The following is a 26,044-nucleotide window of genomic DNA, read 5'->3' on the forward strand; positions in this document are numbered from 1 at the left end:
GTTGCTAGAAATCAATGAGAAGAAATACAAGATCTGTCAAAGAGCAGAGGAACCCAGTATAAGATCAACGACTTTCACAACAAAGCACGGGTGTGTGAGACGGTGAACGACTGCACTTTAAGAATAATTAGAAGCGATGAGCAACTAGGTCTCGTACTTTGCCTTTCATCCGTTCGGGGTCGATTAAATAAGTACGAGCTACGGCGCTGGGGTCGATATAATCGACTTAATTTGTTTGTACCCTCTGTGTGTAGCCCCTTGTGAGCAATAAAGAAATAAGAAACGTTAGTACGCCGGGCGAAATGCTTAGCGGTTATTTCGTCTGTCTTTACGTTCTGAGTTCAAATTCCGCCGAGGTCGACTTTGCCTTTCATCCTTTCGAGGTCGATAAATTAAGTACCAGTTGCGTACTGGGGTCGATCTGATTGCCTGGCCTCCTCCCACAAAATTTCGGGCCTTGTGTCTAGAGTAGAAAAGGAATATTCATGTAAGAGATAAGGCAGCGAGAATTGTTAGCACACCGGACAAAATGCTTAGCGGCATTTCGTCTGTCTTTACATTCTGGATCCAAATGCTACCGAAGTCGACTTTGCCTTTCAATCTTTCGGAGTCGATAAAATAAGTACCAGTTGAGCACTGAGGTCGATATAATCGAATTTCCCAAGTGTCCCAAAATTGCTAGCCTTATGCCAAAATTCCAAACCAATATTTATGTAAGAGAAGGAAAACTGCGAATCTTAAACCTCCCTGAGCTACCCTGGTCAGTGACATCTAGGATAATGAAAGTCTGGTTGGTGCTCTTACTAGTTATCTTAATCTTCACTTGTCACTGGAACATGGCAACTAATAGAGTGTGTTTTTAGCGTTGTACAGATACGTGTTGCTATAAACTCTACAAGGCACAGGTAAATTGAAACACTACAGCACATTATGCCTGTCGTAACAAGAAGTGTCCAACATCAAAGTACTTTATGAGGAATAGAAAGAAATAACCAGTTTTATCTATATTAGTCTCCAAAAGTTCCTTGCCTATCGAGGCATTGTGATGTATCCAAACTTGAAATATTGGACACAGAGCTACAAATCTGCCTATTGTGTGAAAGGGGGTTTATTTAAAAGTCATTTTCTTGAATCTTGATAGTTAGAAGGGTTGGGTGCAATCCCCTGTGACCGAACAGCCTCATTTAGAGAGGACAAGAAAAGATGTCCCAAGCATTGTCTGTCGCACAAGTTGGTCAATTTACAGCGACTGACGGCTCTTCAATTGAGCAGGAATAATAAATGTAAAAACAAATGTTAAATGTATAAGCATAAACAAGCAAAGAATACATCTACAGATGTGCTGCTGGAGACCTGTTGGATGAAGAAAAACCCAGATGAACAGCGCCATACTGCTCTAGTTGCAACAGAGTTTGACCCATTCAATATCGCTACAGCTTTCCTTCAAGGGGAAAATCGGCTAAATGAAATGGATTGTGGCAACGGTTTCTTTTACGTTGGCAACTGATAGGCAAGAAATGAAAGGGCGGTGGTGAATTTGCGATGAAGAAGAACCGATCTGATAGTTGAGATGAGTTATCGTCCAATACATGTGACTGTATCATTAAACTCCGCTTGACGCATTCCTATGAGCGTCGTGGGACTATCTTCCCTTTATATGCACCATCTCTTCACTCAACAGATGAACTCTTATCTTTTTCTACGAGTATCTTAGAAATTCTCACTGACGTACTGTATCCTCTCACTGCCTTTGCACCTCAAAGTTACTTTCATTCACACTCTCGATTCACACTCTCTCTTCCTTTCATCACCCTTGTTATACCCAATACTCAAAGACCGCACTAACCACGATACACAGTCCGTCATCATCAGAACTGCTTCCCTTTGGAATTCATTTCCTTGTACATTGTCTTTTTCGTATTCATCGATTTATAACAGTTTAAGCAGAACACTAACGGCATTGGTCACACCTATTTCAGAAGGCCTACTAAGATCATGGGCGATGCTCCTTCCTCCACGGCAGGCTAAATAATAAAGCCAGGTACTTAAAACGCCCATGAGAAGCAAATCACAAAAATATTTCGTATGATTATCCACTTAAATCAGAACGCTCAGAAAAGAAGCCGATATAGTGATTGAAACTAGTTTAAAACCACGGAATATCATCCGTGCTAAATGCCCATATTCTGTGTCACGCTGAATCTCCCTGAGAACTATGTTAAGGGTACGCGTGTCTGTGGCGTGCTCCACTACTTGCACGTTAATTTTACGAGCCGGCTGTTCCATTGATCGGATCACTGGAACACTCGTCGTCCTAACCGTGCCAAAAGTAAATGTATGTATGTATGTATGTATGTATGTATGTATATATGTATGTATGTATGTGTGTGTGTATTCTGTTCAGGTGTAAGACAAATTACCAATAAAAATATATGAACCTGATTAAATTCGAACATAGTCTTACTATTAATATAAGCTATCCCCTGTTTCCACTAATAGATACAAACATACACACACACATACATACATACATACATACATACATACATACATACATACATGTATACACACATATGTAATATATATTTATAAATAGATAGTTATAGATATAGATATATATACATATATATAATATCTTATATATATATATATATATATATATATATATATATATATATATATATATATATATATATATATATATATATATTATTTTGTTTAAAAGAGTTCCAACACTGTCTGTTTTTTTATGTTTTATTTATATTCCTGCAGAACCAATGTGGGGTATAGAATATGGAATATACAATATATAATATAATATACAATATATAATATAAAATAAAATAAAATAAAAATGGATGGCACCATGAAAGAAAGTATTGAATGTAGATGAAATATTGAGTGTTCAATATAAAGGATCAAATATATAAATATATAAATATAAATATATAAAGGCGACTCGAGTTTCAGGGCTATTTCCCTTCGTCATGGCCGGTATGACAGACTTTAACAGACTATATATATATATACATAAACACACACAAACACTAACACACACAGACACACTAACCACCTTACCACTTAGCACAATCTTTTCCCAGCCATTGAGAATTCTCTCTCTACTCCCTTTTTATCTGTACCAGCCGAATTACAAATCCTCACCTCAAAGCACAAAACGTATTGATCTCACGCGTCATGAAGTGTCGGCAAAGATCATGGGCACAGCTCTCCATTTTGAACACTCTGAATTGATGAATGTGTCAACAACGTAGTATGTTTCAACGGCGTTGTGGAACATTCAGTTTGTGACGATCGTGCTATATACACTTGTTTTGTTTCAGAATCTACTTAAAATATCTATGCATGGAACGTGAAATATATATCATACCATAAATATATTGATTGCTGCTGCAAACTACTAATACTACAGCTACTGCTGTCTACCATTACCGCAACTAATAATAATAATAATAATAATAATAATAATAATAATAATAATAATAATAATAATACTTTCTACAACTAATGCAACTGCAACTATTATCATTTTTGCTTTGATCGGCAGGTACCTGTAGTAACCACGTGGCTACATATATATTGATTAATTCGCTTGAGAAAGGCATGAAAGCTTCAAATTCCAATTTCCTTTTTCCTGCTTTCTCTTCTTTTCTTCCTAATGGAGTCAGTGGAGCTAAACGCTTAATAGTGAATATCTTTTTATTAAAAAATATATCACGTAGAAAATGGGAAACATTCGCAATTTGAGTAGATATATCATGCTTGCATGAAATAAATGAGCTTCAATTATTGCTTTTGGCGGGTGGAGGCTTTGATATATATAATTTATTTAAATTCTTTTTATTCCGATATACAAAGTGAAATTTGGTGAGTTTAATCTTTTATATATATATAGACTGGCTCAAAAGTTGCACTATTGTTTATAATTTATGTATACATTGTTGTTATTATCATGATTTTATTTTTTTGTTATTATCGTGTGTAGGATGAATCCAGCTTTCGTGCGAGACTATTCTGAAGATCGTCCCGCCGCCTTCCTAGGTAAGGAAAGGCAGGTAATTTTCCTCAGCCCGATGGATATCGGGGAAGGTGTAGTATGGTGGATAAGATTGAAAGGGCTGAAGTCCGAGCTGTTTCTCTCTGATAAAACCCTCATTAACTTCTTCGAATACCACTTGAAGTTGGAGATGAGGGTAGAAAGAGAAGTGCTGCTCTCCAGCAAATTGTATGAAAGACGTTTAGAAGTGGTGAATGTAATTTGGATCGGAAAATGGAACTTCTAGTTTCGTCTGAAGATTGAAATAGAGAGGACACGTTCCAAGACTAGATGGATCGTGATTTGTCTTTTGATTTTTTAAGGGTAAAAGGAGGCATTTGGTCTTTTCTGAGTAGGTGTCATTTATATATTAGGAAATCTTGTTAGCTGCCCCTAAAATTATTCTAGTATTATATGAGTGAAAGAACATACATATGAATACTTACATGTTTGCAGGCGTATGAGTAAACGATTACATACATACATACATATATGTATATGTATATATATATATATATATATATATATATATATATATATATATATATATATATATATGTTTGTTTTCTACACCACCTGTCTTCGTCTTTTGTTTTTTTTTGCGAATTCTCCCTCTCTCTCTCTCTCTCTCTCTATATATATATATATATATATATATATATATATGTACACGGTGGGCTTTCACACAGCTTCGTTTACCAAATTTACTCAGAAAGCATTAGTTGGCCCATTAGATGACACTTGCCCTAGGTGCTGCGCAATGGGACTGAACCCGAAACCATATGATTGCAAAGCAGGCTTCTTAAAGTTTAATGAAGATTACTTATAATGCTAGAGGGACACAAATCGTTGGGGCGGCAGTTGATGAAGTTAGCCCATTTCTTAACGGCTACATGATATCAACTCGGGAAGGTCTTCCACCGACAAAGTTAAACGACGCGATACGGGATTACATACAGTGAAACATTTTTGCCCAGAGTTCTACCGATTCTGCCTTCAATTGCACTTCTTGACCCTTTTCCCATTCGATGAAGGTAGATCTCTAGTCTAGGACGCGAAGTACAGCGACACGTTCTCTGGCTCCAACCTCGCAGCATCTGTCGCAAATCCTGGTGTCGCCGCCCGTAACGCGGGGGAGAGGAAAATCAATAAATACAGGAGCCTAGCCAGCCACTGTCGGTTTGTGCCGGTCGCCGTCAAGACGTCAGGTGTTATAAGACCCTTACTACCGATTTCCCCACAAAATAGAGATAACGGAAGCCTGTCGGAGAAATGAACCCCGCGGTTTGGAGTGGCTACTGCAGCGAGTGTCGCTAGCCATTCTCCGCGGCAACGCCATGGCGGTCATTACCGCAGAGCGTAGCTGAGCTCGACATTTGTTCTGGGAAAAGTGGCGCATCACCCTTCGTCCTCTGTCTTCCGCTGCTATGTCCCTTCCCCTTTTTTCTTTTTTCTTTTCTTTTCCTTTTTCTCTCTTTTCCTTTCTTATCTCCCTTCTTCCCTACTTTCTATATGAATCTTACATTCTTCAATACTATCGCAATTGATGACCTACTAAACAACACAGTTCCTAGTTCTTCTCCGTAATGAACAAAGTTATAAACTGTAAAAAGTATAAAAATAATGCCATTTTAGCAAAAATAGAAACGCGTAACATTTTAATAAATACTTCAGTAGTGAATGAATCAAGATGAATGACATGGGTAAACCTTACTCATGCTGCTAAACACATTGAGAGAGGTATGAACATCACAATAACATATCCATCATTCTCAAACATATCTTCCAAAGTTGAAGGTTTCTGTGTTTTTCTTATTAATGTTGGTTACCTTTTGATCAATTCTTATCCAGTATACATATTATAAAGGCCTTTGTACCATGACAATTTCATTTTATCCCCAAGTATTGTATCTCGGATCTGTTGGAGAATGTCCGAACAAATTGTTTTCCAGGGGGAAACAGAAGCAAGGTATAACAACTCTTAATAGAGTGAATATTACTTTGTACAAAAGACATTCTACAAATACCAGTATTATGGGAAATTGAATACACACCACTTTCACTAATACAAGAGTATTTCTCTAACGTTATAACTTTATACTAGTATTTGCAGAATACCACCTGTACAAAATAGTTACTGTAATGAGAGTTATCTTATCTTACATCTGCTTCCATCTTGAAAATAGTTTGCTCGAGTATTTTGCAACAAAACCTTATGCATCTAAGACACCATTAACCAATATACCCGCTACACACACACACACACACATACACACACCTTTTTTTAAGATGGCAGGGTGAGCAGCTACAGCGAAGACATTTTATTGGCAACCGGAAGACAAAGACAACCATGTCTTCCAACCGGAAGATGAAAACAACGGTGTCTTCCGGCTTGCCACAAATATTTAATATCACCACTCCCTTTAATTGCGCTTGTTTAATATGTTGTTGTTGTTTTTGTAATAATTATTATTATTATTATTATTATTATTATTATTATTATTATTATTATTATTATTATTACCATTATTGAGGGGAGGGCTGGCAGAATCGTTAGTACGTTGGACAAAATGCTTGACGGTATTTCTTTTGGTTCTTTCCGCTCAAAGTTCAAATTCTGCGCAGGTTGATTTTGCCTTTCATCCTTTCGGGGTCAATAAAATTAAGTACCAGTTGAGCATTGGGTTCGATGTAGTCGACTAGACTTCTTCCCTACAAAATTACAAGTCTTGTGTCTGTAGTAGTAGTAGTAGTAGTAGTAGTAGTAGTAGTAGTAGTAGTAGTAGTAGCGGTGGCGGTGTTGGTGGTGGTGGTAGTAGTAGTAGTAGTAGTAGTAGCGGTGGTGGTGATGGTGACAGCGGCGGCGACAATAGCATTCTTGCCAAGATCGTCATTGCATTTCATCCCTTCAGAGTCGATAAAATAAAATACCAGTGGAGTACTGAGGACGATGTAATCGACTTCTCCCACCTCAAAATTTCTTGTCTTGTGCCAAAATCAGTAATAATTATTATTACCCTGCGCGCGCAAGCGAAAACAGGATATTGTAATCACTCGTCTTGGTCTGTTTGTGTGTTTGAAAAATTACTGGAAAATGGCTGTACGAATTTTCACATTTGGCCGAAATACTCATTGGGTGAATGGCTGGAAATGATGAACATTTGGTTTAATTAACTTTAGCAAAAATAAATTTTAAATTTAAAAAAATCGAATTTACAAATTTCCCGATAAGCAAGTCGTCGTATTTTGTTCACTTTCTTTTTCATATCTATCGACACTCGTCTGCGTGTGTATAGATCATGGTGTACCTATGCGCGTAGACACGTGTGCGTACATACATACATACATACATACATACATACATACATACATACACACATACATACATACATACATGCACACATACATACATATGTGACTCTGTGTGTATGTGTGTGCGTGTGTGTTTGCGTGTGTGTGTGTGTGTGTGTGTGTGTGTGTGTGTGTGTGTGTGTGTGTGTGTGTTTGTGTGTGTACATTGATGGATTCGAGTGTTTCGTTTATTTACGACTTGATTTCTTAATTTCACCGGAGTATAAATACCTGTAATGGTGATACTTAAAAAAAAATAATAATAATTAAAAATTGAACTTATGAATTTCTCGATAAGCAAGTGGTCATATTATTTTGTTCACTTCTTTTTCATATGAATCGACCCTCGTCTGCGTGTGTTTAGATCATGGTTCACCTGTGCGACTCTGTGTGTGTGTGTGTGTGTGTGTGTGTGTGTGTGTGTGTGTGTGTGTGTGTGTGTGTGTGTGTGTGTGTACACTGATGGATTCGAGGGTTTCGTTTATTTACGAGTTGATTACTTAATTTCACGGAGTATAAATACCTATAACTGTGATACTTAAAAAACAATAATTAATTCAGTTCAATTAAAAAGCATAAGTAAGCCACACTATAATTTGCGAAAAAAATTTATCTGCGCGCAGAGTATGCATTGCTCCTCCGATGCCTTTTATTTTTCATTATTATTATTATTATTATTATTATTATTATTGAGTAAGAGAGCACTGGAGTACAAATATACGAAGCCTAATATACCCATCATAAGGGTACACCAGGCACGTGCATCACAACCATATCTGCGCGACATAGTGATCACATATCAAGATAAACATCGCATGACCTTGCAGGTGGGGCCCAGTTAGAATTTTCTTCGGGTTAAGTAGTCCATCCTGCTCAAAAGGTCCCTGAATAAGGTTTGTTTAAGGATGATGAACAAAACAGAGGTGAATTTTTCAACTATTCAAACCCCAAAGAATTCCTCTCAACACATAGCTATGTTGCTCCACCACTACTTCTGCTTGTGATCAGAGATGCACATATCGTCAGCCACTAAGGGACATGCTCAACAGGTTAAGGTCAAGCAAATGACGAGCAAATCTGTGGTATTAAGCTGAATATTTGCTGTAGCCCATCTTGTATACCAAGACAAAACAATGTACATAATAACACTTCCAATCAGCTAAGATTAAAAGCCATGAGAGCCACTACCTGGTACTGCATCAGGGTATATTATTATTATTATCATTATTATTATCATTATTATTATTATCATTATTATTATTATTATTATTATTATTATTATTATTATTATTATTATTATTATTATTATTATTATTATTCATTTAATGACATACTAATGAGGATAAATGGAGTCAATTGCTTGACCTTTTTGCTTTAGCCAGCAACGGGTGATAAATCCTATTGATTTCTGCGTGAGAGGGAATTATACGAATCCATTCCTCACCACTTCCGGTAATATTGACATTTTTTTCCCGTTAGCTTGCAACGCTGAATTCAACCAGTCAGTGAGGGAATTCCTACGTGGCCACTCGACTCACTAGAAATAACAGTCAAATTTCCCTTACGTCAAATCCCACTGTTTTAAAATAGGATATACATGTTGGATAAGGTAGACCTTGATAAGGTATAACCTAGATAATCTAGATAACCTTAGAAAGACGAAATGACCGCGGTTAGCACTTCTTTGGTCTCAGGTTTCATGAAGCAAGACTCGAGCATGATTTCCTCAGCAAAATTAGCAACATTATACAAGGTTATTCAAAACGAGAGATAGAGAGAGAGAGAGAGAGAGAGAGAGAGAGAGAGAGAGAGAGAGAGAGAGAGAGAGAGAGAGAGAGAGACTTATATGTGTGTATGTGCGTCTGTTTACAGGATCGTGTACGTATATGCCTGTTAACCAATCTGATCATCCATCCCAGTTTGGCAGGATTAGTCCACATTTGAAGGATCTAGACTGGTTTTCTGTCCAATTGACAAATTTGTCCCGTTTTACCCTGAAATTTTCTGAAATGTCCCGGTTTATAGATTAAAGACTTAAATTGTATGAAGAAAAAAACTAAAACTGAAAATGTTGATATCAGTAAAGAGTCCTAACCTTGATTCTCACGAACATATTCATACCATAGCTCAATCTAAGTCTGTCATAATATCACTCTCAAGTCACAAGTAGATAAATAATGCAGTTTAAAGACATTTTGTTTATCTCTGGGTTCCGCAATTAAAAATTATTTACTCTTGGGATTCAAGAATGCTATAGGATTAATATAAGTTTATGGTTTTCCTATCTTATTTCTTATTTCTTATAATGAATAGAAACTCTAACTCGCTAACTATTAGAAGTTCGGAATCTTATCATAAACAGAAAGGGCTCCATATTCAACCCTCAACGTTCTACTGGGGTGAAGTTAATGAACTACCAATAATATCACTTATAGTCTCTAAACATCGCTGGTTAAATTAACTAAAAAACCTTTTACAAAATGATCTTATAAAACAAGTTAATGCAGATATATATTATTTTAATTCTAATTTTAACTGTTATTTCATTTTAATTCCTATTTTAACTACTCACCCAACACAACGATTAGAAATGTATTATTTTGAATGCAATTGTTTCTTTAACTGACAAAGAATTAAAGAATGACTTAATGGAGGCCAATTTACAGCAGATGCTCCAAACTGAAAAAACGTCAAAATAATACAAAATACACCATATTGGTCATATTGGGATATGGGGTTTGTTTTTTTTTCTTTCTCCTAGAACATGGAGTAAAAGTAAGACTTTTAGATTTCCAGTCAGTTCCTGAAAAGATAGCTGAAATTTTGACAAATTGCGTGGTATTCACTTTAAAAAAAATATAACTTATCAAAGATTATCGTTGCTTACTGTGGTGATAGCTGCAATACAGGTTTTGGAAATGTAAAGAAAAATAGGAGAAATAATGTATTTACTTGAAGAACAAAGGTAACTGCAGAAAAAATTAATGAAACGGTTAGAAATTTGATCATCAATGTTGAATTTCAGTTTGATGAAGTTATTCTTGGTAAAACGTTTTGGTTTATCAAGCTTTATCTAGGAAATAAAAAGAAATAGATAGTGAATAAAATAAGGAACCAGTTTTTCTGCCATTTTAACGATCAAAACATATCTGTGCTTCGTCTAAAAAAAGTTGTAGAATATCTATTTCGAGTACAAGAAATATCTGCCTCTACTGAAAGAGTTTTACTTATGGTGAATACCATTTGGATTCCTGAAATAGATCTAATAAAGGAGTCCACATTAAAGGGCCTCTTGATTTGTAAACTCAATAAGGGTTTGAGTTGTCTGAGTTTTATAATATAATAAAAATCAAGAAGAATTTTCTGAAGACAGTTCATTCGAGTGAGAAATGCGAGTGAGCAAAGAAAACAGTAAAAGAAATTATCACGATATTGACCAGACTATCGGATGTCAATTTATATCGCTGGTCACAATGCGATTCGCATTGTTTTAACTTCCGAATGATGCCACCCGGCTGGTTAAGCAAGCAAGCCAACATTCCCTCCTGACCGGAAGGCTTTTCCGTCGCAGGCTAACCGGATAACAGCTGAGTTAGCTGGAACAACATAAAGTGAAGTGTTTTGCTCAAGAACACAACGCGTCGCCCGGGCCGGGAATTGAACCCACGATCTAGCGATCATGAGCAGAACAACCTTAACTACTTAGCCACGCGCATTCACAAAAGAAAAAAAAATATACAAATTGTAAATTCCTTTCCTTGATCACCATATATTGGTTTCAAATTTGGGCACATGACCAGAAACGTGGAGGGAGTAAGTCGATTCTATCGACCCTAGTGCTCCACTGGTACTTATTTTATCGACCCCAAAAGGAAGAAAGTCAAAGTCGACCTCGGCGGATATTGAACTCAGAACGTAAAGACGGACGAAATGCCGTAAAGCATTTTGTTCGGTGTGTTTGAGATCCTGTCAGCTCACCGCCTTCTTGATCACTATGTATTTATATATCACATTACAAGAAATTCTGATTTAAGAGTTGCTGTTATTTTTAGTAACTGTAGTAAGTTGTAAATAAAATTGGGTAATAAAAGTTTTTCCAACTCGCACCTATACCTATAGTATTTATAATTTGAAGGTTGTGCCGGGGTGAACAATAATAATTATGTAGGCATACTATTACTCGACAAACTCATTGACAGAAATGTTTTTTATGTGAACGCCCGACCGAGATTCACAGCAGAAGTCAACAAAATATAAATACCTTTAAAAGAAATTTACTCGTCTAAAAATGCTGTTTAGCATGAAAATTTTTCATACAAACATGATTCTCTGTTGTATTATATATGTTATATATATATATAAACTTACTTGGAAATGGATGCGTGCCATTCAAATAAATAATAATATAAATGATATATGGGTACAGGACATCACCAACGGTAACTACATGAAATACAAAAATAAATGAGTTAAATACGCAAACAACGAGAGAAAAATTGAAAACAGGACAAGTATTATAAAGAATACAAAGAACGACCCTTCATCAGTTGTCGGCTGTCTATCTACTCCCCATTTCGAGCAATCAACGACAATATGAGTCTTCGAAGACAGTTTCCCCCATAAATATCAAAATAAAATTAGGGGATATATGGCGGATCAAAGCTAGGAACAAAAACAGGACAGTGGTGACATATAAGGAAAACGAACGAAAACAAACATGGAAGGTCGTTAGACCAGAACGAGGGGGAAATAGTGAACGCTGAGAGAAATATTTTCTTTGAAAAGAGAAAAGATTGAAGAGAAAGATAGGAGACGTCCAAGTCCTTAGAAGGTCCGTGCAGGAAAAGAAAGATGGACGATGGTCACGTGTGAGCAACGAGAGAGAGGAAGAGAGAAAGAGGGAGAGAGAGACGCAGATAGAAAACGGTAAAAGGGAGAAAAAATGAAATTAGAGGAAGATGGGGGAGAAGACAGTATAGAGTAGAATCGCATCAAAAAGGTTAAGATAAACTTACTTGGAAATTGATGCGTAGCGTTCAATTAAATAATAGTATAAATAATATATGTATATATATATATATATATATATATATATATATATATATATATATATATATATATATATATATATATATATATATATATATATATATATGAGAGTTATTTTAAATACACAATCATTTAGACTTCGGTTATCCAGAGGAAATCGTAAATAAAAATAGCCATACTGAATATAATTAGGTAAGAAAACATATTTAAAGAATTTTTATGTTAGTCAATCGATAAAATTCTGTAGTCTTCCGCAATCATCGATGCCTTTTCACCGCGATTACGATCCATGCGCAGCATAATATCGATTTCAATAGTGTTCACTTTCATTTCACGGACATGGACATGTTAGCAAAGTCAGTGACATGTGATAGATACGTAGAGTGAATGAATATACCATTGATTTTTGTTATGCTTTTAAATCTTTCAACTTGTCAGTCATTTTAATGAATTAAGATTGTTTCTACACTGTTTAAAGTGACCAACAAAGATCAAATTTATGGAGCGTTCGACATGTTACGTGATCACATGACCGATCAGGCTATCAGATGTTCTTACACATCGCCGTTCACAATGCGCATTTGCATTGTTTTAGCCTTCAAATAACGCCACCTCGTTGGCTAGGCGAGCAGGCCAGCATTCCCCCATTGATCGAAAGGGGAACTGGAGCAATGTGAAATGAAGTGGTTTGCTCAAGAACACAATGCGCCGCACACTCAGGAAATCGAACCCACGATCTAGCGATCGTGAGTGCAACAGCCTAACCACTAAGTCAAGCGCTTTCACCGTTCGACGTGTGGTACTTTTAATATGTATACTTTTGACAAGTGGAGACACAAGACGTGATCCGCGATCGTCACACTACTGCCTTTTAACACCACTTTGGTTCCACGATTTCAGATGTTCTTCAGAAATTCGAATTCATTGTGAACAGAAAACGTAATAGTGGCACCAGTTGCATTCTTTGTATGGCTAATTAAATATTCATGGCTCCTTGAGATCTTGTTAGGTTGTTAGGATGGTTCGAAATTGGGGAACGTTCGTTCGAATAACTAAGGTTTGACAGTAGACCATTATATTTATTTCCTTTGGTTTTACGTTTTTTGACTCTTTATGATAGTACATCACAAACTAAAAAAAAAGTGAAAATAAGGTATGAATACTTAATGACTCTTTTTAAATAGTTAATATGACTCTCTCACATTGTAATTGTTTCATATTCAACACAGTCTCGGGTCACATCTCTTGCCAAACAAATACAACTCGGAAATATATATATGTGTGTATGTGCGTATGTGCATTGGTTTCAAATTTTGATGCAAGGCTATCAAGTTCGTGGGAGGGAATAAGTCGATTACATCGAACCCAGCACTCAACTGGTACTTATTTTTATCCACTCCGAAAGGATGAAAGGTAAAGCAGACCTCGGCGGAATTTGAACTCGGACGAAATGCCGCTAAGCATTTTACCCTGCATGCTAAAGATTCTGCCAGCTCGCCGCCTTGTCATATGACTACATATTCCCAATCAATCAACTTGTCAAATGAACAGTCAATCCTTGCTAACTTGAACAGTTATATAATGATCCTCAACATCCAGTAAATCCATTTATGGGCAAATTATATAATTGTAACATATTACACAATGTATAATATAGTAACGAAAGAAGAAAGGACAGCTCAAGATATTGCTCTACGCTTTTCACTTGTGTAGTCATTTATCCAGTAATGTATAATAGTACGTGATATAACATAATTTTACATTACTGCATAATTGCAACAACACTTTTATTTGATCTTGCCGATAAAAAAAAATTGAATGTCGCCTGATGAAACAGTGCATTTGCAAAATAATGTGAAATCATGTAATATCACGTAATGTTAAGCATTGTTGGATAAATGACCACGCATGTGATACGCGTATAGCAATATTTTGATCTGCCCACTCTTTTTTCTTTACTATACATACATACATACATACATACATACATACATACATACATACATACATACATACATACATATGTGTCTATGTATGTTTAATTTCTAATTTTTGCAAAGCAATGATATATGAAGTAGAAATATGGACGCTATGAATCAAAAGTTACCATCCCCAAGTTGAGACCATTTTACTTCACACTGTGTAGCTCTGTTTGTAGGAACCCAAGTTCTTTCACACCATTCAATCGTTAACTGATAATTAGTAATACAAATTAACACCACTTGTCTTCTCTTTCATTGTGAAGGTTTTTCTTCGTAGGTCAGTTGATACACTACCTCTTAGATTCTCTTAGATTTAGATCCTACAAGAGAGGACTTTACTGCTCAAGTGTTTGGGATCAAAAACTCACAGTATTATACTGAATCGATTGTGTCTATTTCCCTACAAAAACAAAGTGTGCCTAGGCAAAACAAAATATGTCTGTGTACGTATGTATGTGCGTGTATCTGTATGTATCTGAATGTATATATATATATATATATATATATATATATATATATATATATATATATATATATATATATATATTTATATATATATATATATATATATATATATATATGGAGAGAAGAAGTGTATTCCAGCACAGGAAAAAATATAGGAGAATTTGTTTTGAAGTTTGAAAATGCGCCTGAATCTCAAAACGTGTAGATGTTTTTAAATTTTGTAATAGGTTTATTCAAATAACAAATCAATTTCGACAATTTTTTGCTTATCAATGGTACAAGTATATTTAAATAAAGGGTTTTAGGAGAGTTTAAAGTTACAAAGTAGACATCGGAAGAACGTGTTTAAACGATCAAATGCTCAAACGTTCAAGGAAATTTCAATGAGTTTCGCAAGGATAAATTGTAATATAAGTATAAATGTTCATAACAAATATACGTAATTGAAAGTTTAGTCATATTGAGTTTTTATAAGATTTTTTTAGTGGCAAGAAAGAGAAAAAGATGGAGACAAAGAAAACTTTTTTTTTTCTGACAATTTCTATTGTGGTGCGTGTAGTTCTTTTCCATTACAAAATTTTAAAACATCTACACGTTTTGAGATTCAGGTCCATTTTCAAACAGAAGAAATTCTCCTACATATATATATATATATATATATATATATATATATATATATATATATATATATATATATATATATATATATATATATATATATATATATATGTATATATATATACATATATATATATATATGTATGTATGTTTATATGTATGTTTGTGTGTGTGTGTGTGTGTGTGTGTGTGTGTGTGTGTGTGTGTGTGCATTACTACCGTGAATTTTATCAATAAATAATAAATCTATCTTATATTTATTTATCTTTTTTGTTTTTTCTTCTTCTTCCAGTGCAGTCGATCGCCATGATGTTCCTTCCTAATTATGGAATGCATAAAGGTCTTAGTCTGACACAAAGTGCCACATTGATATCGGTAATTGGGATCACGAACACTATAGGCCGAATTTTGATTGGTTTAATGACTTATTCCTTCGATGTTCCCAGCATTTATTCGTTTACTTTCTCCCTACTTATATCTGGACTTATCTCTTTTGCCTTCATTTTTTGTGACACTTTCGCCAGTCTCATTGTATGCAGTGGCGTGTTCGGCCTTTGTATGGGTAAGTATTTTACTGAACCTACTCATCATTACCGTCGTCATCGTCATCATCACCATAATTATCATCGTCGTCGTCGTCATTATCATAATGGTCATCGTTATTGTTATCGTTGTGGTCAGCATCAGCATCGCTGTCGTCACCATCAATATCAGTCATCACTCGTTACTCACTCGTTATTCATTGACTTGCTTACCCATGATTTCGAGCGTTTATAATTTCTCTATATGTTTGACAAACACATACATTCTCCAAGTTAATATAAACCAAGACAGTATTACTTTTCTCGAATCTAGAATTTCTAGTATTTATAATATATAAACTATTTACTTATATATAAAACATGTTTTAGAGAAATCGATTGTGCATTATTCGTTTTGACACAATAGCAAATTGCAAGATGGTTACTACTATTATTATTGCTACTGCTGCTGCTGCTGCTAAGGCGACGAGCTGGCAGAATCGTTAGATCGTCGGAAAAAAATGCCTTGACGCATTTGTACTAGCTCTTTAAATTATGAGTCCAAATCCCGCCGAGGTCAGCTTGTCCTTTTATCCTTTCAGTATCACTATAATAAAGTGCCAATCAAGTACCAGAATCGATATTATCGATCAATCCGTTCCCATCAAAATTTCTGGCTTTATTAAATTTGAAGAGGAAGAAAAAAAAAGTTGAATTAACCTTTTGCCTGTCCAAAGCATTTTCATAAGTTTCTCCGAAAAATCCGTACTTATTTTTAAACTTTTAGTTGGCCCTTGTTTCATACGTTCTGAGTAATATAACGCTTTCCATTCATAAATCCCAAGTTAGTATGGTGGTTGAAAATAATTGCGAATGTGTATCATATATGATGCATAGACGCCAGAGAAATATGTCCTGTGTAATAAATGTGATACATATGGCAGGCAAAGGGTCAAGTCCGTTTATATTTCCTCCTGGACAGGACCTCATCAGCCTCTTCAATTCATTCAGCCCTAGTTTTAATTTAGCCCGTCCGACTAATCCCTTTTCTAACAATCTTGTGATTTTACTTTAATGTAAGAAAACAGTAGTAGTAGTAGTAGTAGTAGTAGTAGTAGTAGTAGTAGTAGTAGTAGTAGTAGTAGTAGTCATTGTTGTTGTTGAGTATGCTATATTTTTTTTTCTTTTCCTTTCAGCTGTAATTGTCTCTCTCCGAACTATCGTACTTGCTGATCACTTAGGAATTGAAAACCTCACCCACGCGTTCGGCGTTGTGGCCTTATTTCAAGGCATAGGCTTCACAGTCAGCCCACCACTAGCAGGTAATAAATAATACGCGGTTTTAAGTCTAATGTGATATACGATATACACAACATCCACTTCAAGAATATAAACACGTTTTTAAGCACAACACACGCAGAGTCAAAAAGAAACACTACCTTTCACCCGGCACTGTCGTTCACGCAGTGCTCTCTTTTCCTAATGTGAAGCTTCATATCTCGGACATGTGAGCATACGCCCAACAGCAAAACGCCGCATCGCTGGAACTGTGAAGCGCACAGTTCTATACAGGGATTTTTGTATTTTTTTCATAAACTAGGGGATGGCCACTGACATTAATCATAAGGATTATATAATGTACAAGTATAAAGAAAGAATCAAAGAAAAAGGACTCATTATACCGAATGTTATTGATAATATTGAGTAGAAATAGGGGGTGCTGCAGTTCCGCAGTTCCTATGCACGAGGTGCCACTGGTAGACATTGATAAACAAAAACTGTGTTGAATTCCGTGGGGGGGGGGGGGCGTGTGTGTGTGTGTTTGGATTATGCAGAGGAAGCAGCTCTGGAGTAAAATCTTTATACATGTATCATACTTAACGTATGTGTGTGTATATATATATATATATATATATATATATATATATATATATATATACACACACACACACACACATACACAAACACATACACGCACACACACACACATACACACACATGTAGGTGCAGGCGTAGCTGTGTGGTAAGAAGCTTGCTTTCCAGCCACATGGTTCCGTGTTCAGTCCCACTGCATGGCACCTTGGGTGTCTTCTACTATAGCCTCGGGCCGACCAAAGCCTTGCGAGTGGATTTGGTTGACGGAAACTGAAAGAAGCCCATCGTGTATGTATATATATATATATATGAGTGTGTCTTTGTGTATGTATTTCAGCACACACACCCCACCCTACCCCATCGCTTGACAACCGATGTTGGTGTGTTTATGTCACCGAAACTTAGTAGTTCGGCAAAGACACCGGTAGAATAAATCCAGGAGTCGATTTCTTCGATTAAATGCGATGCTCCAGCATGGCCGCAGTCAAATGACTGAAATGTGTAAAAGAATACACACACACACACACACACACACACACACACATTCATATACATTTGTGTGTAGGCCGTGTATCAGTGCGTTAGATAAAAACACCACGGAGTCCATAATTATTGATTTACATCGATGTCTATTTATCAGCTAGATTTGCCGGCTGGTAATCAGATTCCGATAATATATATGTACGTCAACGTTATATCGATATAATCAAATAAAACCTTTGAAGGCAGTTCTCCAGCATAACAGCAACCGAAAAGGATCGAACTAGTACATGAATATTTTAAATATTCAAATGGCTGAAAGATACTCATAAAAAAATCAATAGAAAGCGGCGAGCCGGGCGAAATGTTTAGCGGTATTTCGTCTGCCTCTACGTTCTGAGTTCAAATTCCACGAGGTCAACTTTACCTTTCGTAGTTTCGGACTTATTCTTTGTAAGACTATTACTTATTCTATCGGTTTATTTTGCCGAACCACTAAGTTACTGAGACGTAAACACACCAACATCTGTTGTCAAGCGATGTTCGGGAGACTAACACAGACACACAAACATATACACACATACACACACACACACACATATATATATATATATATATAGAGAGAGAGAGAGAGAGAGAGACAAAAAGAGGGAGAAAGAGCAGTTAAGCCAACTCCATGCGTGTTGAATAGCTGTTGTTTTTAAAAAATAAAAACAAACGGACTTTTCTCCTTGGTACGAAAATGATGTAAGGCGGGCGAGATAAATGAAATTATTTTTATTAGTTACTGTGGTCAATGGAAAATTAGTTTCACGTTTAATGTACAAACTAAATAAATCAATTTTAAAAATTAATTTAAGTACATTTTACGATCTTCAGTTGTATATACCGTATATATATATATATAAATTAAAAACGTAAAATTAAAACAGAACACAAAGGATTCCGCGGTACACGTGTTTCAAGCTTTATACACAAACAGTCGTTGCATCATTATATAAGTATATAATTGATAGACAGGATAGTTTAAAGCTATCTTCAGCCGCAAATATATTCTTTCCCAAGATTATATCACAAAGAAGAAATCACAAAAAAGAAATCACAAAGAAAAAAGAAAATATACACAACGGACTTCTTTCAGTTTCCGTCTACCAAATCTATTCACAAGGCTTTGGTCGACCCGAGGCTATAGTGGACACTTGCCCAAGGTGCCACGCTGTGGGACTGAATCCAGAACCATGTGGTTGGTAAGCAAGCTACTTACCACACAGTCACATATATAATTAATTTTAAAAAAGAAACGAAGGAATAAGACAAGAAAAAAAACAACAACGCGAGCACGTAGCACATGCAAAGTATTAATACACACACACACACACACACACACACACATGACAGAAGTAAATAGATACCCTTATAATCATTAAAATTTATTTACGTCTCAAATTATACATTAAAATTATTTATTGCTATAATGTGAATATTTAATATTTAGTTAACATACCCTTTACATTTTTCAATGCAAGACGCTATTAGGCATGTTACTGAGCAGATGACGAATATTCTCCTAAGGATCAATTATCTAATAACTAAATAAATCAATTTTAAAAATTAATTTAAGTACATTTTACGATCTTCAGTTGTATATACCGTATATATAATATATATTGGAAGGTTTGGAGGTGATGTACAGGAATTATATTATAGAAAAAAAATTAAGGTACTCAGAAATCTGGATGGTTGTACATTTACAGATTTGTATTAATGTCACATGTTTTATAAATTAAATAAAGCGTTTTTCACCTAATCGTGTAGGATTTTCAAATATATATAATATATATATACGGACAATTATCAAATAACTACGCTCTTTGGAGATGGCAGGTATGGAAGAAATGGCGATATGCATGTCCCTTCTATTTTTTAATTATTATAAGTCTTCCACTGTACATGGAGCTTTGACGGCCGATATTGATTTGTTCACATTTCCGTAACATAACGATTCGGCATAAGATAATGATAGAATAAGTATCAGATTTAATAAATTAAGGACTGAGCACAGTTTGTTCGACTGAACAGTTTTTATTCATTTTCATTTTTCTTGTTTATTTTCAGGTTTTTTGTACGAAGTGTACGAAAGTTATACGATTCTCTTCTGCGTTGTTGGCACGTGTTACGTGACAGCTTCTGTATGTTCGTTCGCTCTCTGTCTTCAAGTATGTTGTAACAGGAAGAAACGTTCCCGGAGAGAGTCACTTAAAATTCCAAGCCACGATAGTGACGAAGAAAGTGAAGTCAATGCCGAGATCATTTCTGTCAGAGAAATCGATGACGAGGAATACGTAACAAAAGAAGTGGCGAACTACTCCTGAAAATGCTTAAAAGCCCAAAAAAAATAATAAAATCATCTTACCATTTACGTTAATATAAACTGAAAACATAAGCACTGTATATATATATATATATATATATATACATATATATATATATATATATATATATATATATATATATATATATATATATATATATATATATATATATATATATATATATATATATGTATGTATGTATATGTATATATGCATTACGATGTACGGACGAGAGAAAGTAGAGTTTATTCGTTCGAATCCTGATGATGCCTTCTGTTGTTTGTTACTCAAAGTGTCTCGCTGTGTCAGCGTGACACCCCTGAGTAGAGATGGAGTGACTCAGCAGTTTAGGTTGAATGTGTATTTGTGTAAGTGAGTGTATGTGTGTTTGTGTGTGTAATCATATGTATGTGTGCTTCTTTGTTTGGTGAGTATGTCTGGGTTCACACATACACAAGCTCGATCATTACAATTTGAAGATGAATATATAGATGTACATTTTTTTTTTTAAAGCAAGAAAAGAGAAGAAAATAGGAGAATATTCTTTATATATCTTGGGTCTATATCCCATCAGAATTAGGACATTCAAATGAATGCATTCGGGAATATTTCTTTTTAATTTAATATGATTCACGAGAAAAGGCTGGTTTCCAACTTACATCATGTTTTATAAAAGGAACCAGTTTACTTGTTTAAAAAGAAAAATATTTTAACAGTTTCGTATTGACCATCCAAGAAAAGACAATGAAATATTTTATTCTTATTTTAACACCGCTCTTCCAATTTACTAGAAAATATTTTTTACCTTTTGCTTTAAATGAACAGTTTTTATATATATACACTTTTTGAAAGACTGATACCTCCAGCTGATAAAAAATATAATAATGGTGCTTCATATATATATATATAATCTTAAAAGCAGCTGTTACTTGAAACTGCAAATATTTAGCTCATTTACCACCACCACCATCACAACCACCGCTATCACCTGGACAATCATCAGGAATAATAAAGGTGACCATCCGGTAGAATCAGTAGAGCGGTGAGTCAAAATGTCTTGCGGGATTTAGTTTTGGATTCTGGGCTCAAGTTTCATCATAGTCGACTGTCTTTTATCCTGCCTTGTGGGTTGGAGAGGGCTCGGTTTAAAAGGGGTGAGTCATACACTGTCGTTTGACTCAATTTCTTTCGATGATTGTCTGGCTATGTCAGAAAATATTGCTTCACTTCTTACGTTGATACAAGGCCACAAATTTGTGAGAGACATTTATAATCGATTGAATCGGCCTCATTTTATGACTGATATTTATTTTAGCAATTCCAAAGGAATGAAAGCACAAACTGATCCTCGCACAGTTTGAACTTAAAATGTTTGAGAGGACCAAAACTAATACTGATTTTTAAGATAGGCACAAGGCTTCAAATGTTAGAGCCGATGCAACGGACAATACGCCTGCCTTACAAATTTTGTGGCTTTGTGCAAATGTAAGCTCTCAAAAGTTTTCTGGGCGTAACTGCAACAGCTAGACTATGCTCACCTTATAAAAATAGCGTCGTGCACAAACAAACAAAAAATAATGTTGTTTCAATACCCAGTTTTAAATATTTCACTTCACTCAGATCGTTATTGCTTTTCTAACAGACATGAACTTCACAACATTCCATTTTTCTTCTCCATAAGCACCAAACTTTGTGTCTTGTCAAACGAAAAAATAATGATCCACTCAAAGTGTTATTAAACAGACCGATATTCTTGACGAACAGAATCCTCAACCCGGTTTTCTATTTCCAGATGGCACCATTTCACTTATTTTGGTCATTCTCTTCGGAAATTCTTCATATAAATTTCCTTAAACATTTCAATCATGAGTTGCTTCAAAAGAGAGTCAACAGCTGGCCGAGCCGATAATGTCGAAACTATCAGCCGAATATCCAATGATTCGTAACTGTCAGCGAAGCTGACAGTGTCACTTACCTGTAAATATGTATCACACATCTGTAAATACGTACCATGGCTTGGTAAAAAGATATAGTACTATATAAATCAACGAGTGTTTTGTTCTCGGCTTAACTCTACGAATGTGTCTGAGGAAGGTAACGACAAAGCTCATCAATTCTGGTCATTGCACCAGACTCTTTTACTTGTCTGGAATCTAGTTCTGAGTACAGATTATGCGTAACCCATTACAGACAACATACATCAGGTGGATAACTTACTCAACGACAACGAATATCTCATTTAACAGAGAAAAAAATGTGGTTATTGCCGTATAACAAACGCTGCTCGTTTTCGATTCTCATTCAATGTTAAAAACTCTTTTTCCTTACGACGCTTATGAAATTGTGAAAAGAACGCTGCAAATTCCCATTTATTTTCCAACAAATCTGAGTTCTTGGTATCTAGATAAAGGAGAACCAATATTTTTTCTCTTTTCTTTTTCTTTTCTCTCGTTGAATGAATACTAAGAAATATGATTAAATGTCTATACTCGATTGAAGCCAATTCATTTCATTTAGGTTGGTAATGCTCTGGAGAAAAACGTAAACGTCACAGAATCACCCACCACGATCATTTTTTTATAAATATGCAGTCAGGTTTTTATGCAAGAAAACACTGTTGTTTTTGATGCTTGTTTTCTTTTTAACCTCTACGTTGTGGGATTGCTTGGGGAATCGTTAAGCATTTAAACAAACTACTTCTTTCCTAAAATACCGAGAACAAAACTAAATGATATTAAAAAATATTGAGAAAAGGCAAATAGTACATCATGACATTGTAGTTGTTGTTGTTTCTGTTGTTGTCTTCTTTTTTGTTTTTGTTTATTATTCAAAAGGTTGGTTACAGATGGCTGAGTCGACAGGATATTTTGATAATAGGTTGAGATGATCAGTGGTTGGTATCCTGTCACAGGCACTGCATTGTGTCTATGGCCTAGAACAGAGGTCGACAAAGTTCAGCAAAAATAAAGATGAAACGATGATCGTACAAGGTTACAGAAACTTAGAAATTGCTCCCTTTTTTTTTTTTTTTGTTATTTAAACATCAATTGTTATAATGAGGTATTCGCTTAGTCCTCTTCAGTCCCTATTTTCTATCATTCTGTCTGTCTGTCTGTCTGTCTGTCTGTCTGTATGTATGTATGTATGTATGTATGTATGTATTTACTAACAAAACCTAGTGCTCCAATTATCATTGGTATGAATATGAGTTCATAGTTTGAAAGTAGAAGCTGGAGGTTTCGAAGCAGTTGTCCATAAATATCCTCTTTTCCTTTGATTTTCAAAGAGATATCTATATCTGCAGGGCAGCTGAACTCTATGACGGTACACACCTTTGCCCTTTTGTTGCAAACAACAATATCTGGCCTGTTATGTTTACATCTGACAGAAGTTTTGATGGGAATATTCCACCAGTATTCCTTGAGTTGGTGTTTATGAATGTATTACATAACAGAGGGATTTTGTAAGTTTATTTCAGGACAGTCTTTTTTGCGGACGGCATTGTAAATTGTTTTAGCAACAACATCGTGTCGCATAGGGAAGTAGTACCATGACGACATTTTAGGACAGCTGCTAATCACATGCCTGATGTCTTCCACAGAAACATGACAGCCTACACATGCAGCTGCACCTTGAGATTACAAGGGCGTCACTGTCTCTCTTGTTCACCAGGTACTTTGCGGCAATATGTACGTATGTATGTATGTATGTATGTATGTATGTATGTGTGTGTCTGTGTGTATATGTATGTCATTGTTCAGTTTTATTTCAAGATTTCTGAACAATGATATACATACATACATACATACATACATACATACATACATACAGAATGATAGAAAATAGGAACATGTATGTATGTATGTATGCATGCATGTATGTATGTATGTGTATATGTATGTATGTGTGAATGTGTATATATATATATATGTAAGTATGTATATAGCTAGCTAGCTAGCTATGTACGTGTGTGTGTATATATGTATATACGTATGAGGTGTATGTGTTATTTCTTTACTACCCACAAGGGACTACACACAGAGGAGACAAACAAGGACAGACAAACGGATTAAGTCGATTATATCGACCCCAGTGCGTAACTGGTACTTATTTAATCGACCCCGAAAGGATGAAAGGCAAAGTCGACCTCGGCGGAATTTGAACTCAGAACGTAGAGGCAGACGAAATACCGCTAAGCATTTCGCCCGGCATGCTAACATTTCTGCCAGCTCGCCGCCTGAGTTGTATGTGTGTGTGTGTGTGTGTGTGCGTGCGTGCATGTGTGCGTGCGTGCGTGCACGCATGCGTGATGGTGTGTGTGTTTGTGTGTGTGCGCGCGCGCGTGTGTAAAAATGTTTCCCTGCCATTACCTTCTTTCCTCAACGCCTTTCAAATCTACTGGTATTCCTTTTATTTTCTCCACATTCTGACATTCTTCCTCTCATCTACAATCACTCGTTACAGCTCCCTCATCTTACACATTTTCTTCTCCATCTTCCTTCCTCATTATTATTATTATTATTCACTGCTACATTAACTTTTCCTTTACTTTTACTACTTCCAGTCTATTTACCCCTGCCAAATCACTAAAGAACCATCTCTCCTCGGCGAAGGTTTCTGCTCGAAACATTAGGCCTCTCCTCTTCCTCTCAACAGTATTTATTCCAGTGTTTTAACTCCTTGTTGTAAATAAAGATTTAGGCTATTAATGACCCAGTTTTTATTCCCAGTTGTATGTACTTTGCATCTTTTATATCGCTTATGCAATAATGCCTTCTTCCATATTAGACTCATTCAGGCTAACAGCCACTTTCTGCCAACAGCTAAAACATGTTATGTTTCTTTCTAATCGGTTTAACAAATGTGCGAAATAGATAAATATATTATCAATATACTCCATTATTTAAGGCAGCGAGTTGGCAGAATCGTTAGCATGCTTAGCGGCATTTCGTCTGTCTTTGCGTTCTGAGTTCGAATTCCGCCGAGGTCGATTTTACTTTTCATCCTTTCAGGGTCGATAAAATAAGTAGCAGTGGAGGACTGGAGTCGATGTAATCGACTATTCCCTCCCCCAAATTTCAGGCCTTGTTCCTATTACAGAAAGAATTATTTAAAGTGGTGGGCAGGTAGAATCGTTAGCAAGCCGAGAATAATGCTTAGCAATATTTCGCTCATTTTCACATTCTGAGTTCAGATTCCACCGAGGTGGACTTTCCCTTTTATCCTTTCAGAGTCGATAAAATAAGTACCTGTTGAGTACTGGGGTCAATGTAATCG

At 35.6% G+C, this 26,044-nt stretch overlaps 1 protein-coding gene across 6 annotated transcripts in view; it reads left to right on the plus strand.

Annotated features, from left to right (window-relative positions):
* LOC106879369 (monocarboxylate transporter 9) overlaps positions 1 to 20,810 on the plus strand; it is a 76,456-nt gene extending 55,646 nt beyond the window's left edge. For all 6 annotated transcript variants that reach the window (XM_014928892.3, XM_014928891.3, XM_089338337.1 and 3 more), the window contains exons 6-8: positions 15,812 to 16,081; positions 17,237 to 17,362; positions 20,511 to 20,810. In XM_014928892.3, coding sequence (XP_014784378.1) covers positions 15,812 to 16,081; positions 17,237 to 17,362; positions 20,511 to 20,767 — 653 coding nt within the window. In that variant the 3' untranslated portion in view covers positions 20,768 to 20,810. The remainder of the gene's footprint in view (positions 1 to 15,811; positions 16,082 to 17,236; positions 17,363 to 20,510) is intronic.
* The last annotated feature ends 5,234 nt before the right edge of the window (positions 20,811 to 26,044 follow it).

The sequence above is a fragment of the Octopus bimaculoides genome, chromosome 20 (assembly GCF_046866305.1).
Source record: "Octopus bimaculoides isolate indiv1 chromosome 20, ASM4686630v1, whole genome shotgun sequence".
NCBI classification, from domain to species: domain Eukaryota; kingdom Metazoa; phylum Mollusca; class Cephalopoda; order Octopoda; family Octopodidae; genus Octopus; species Octopus bimaculoides.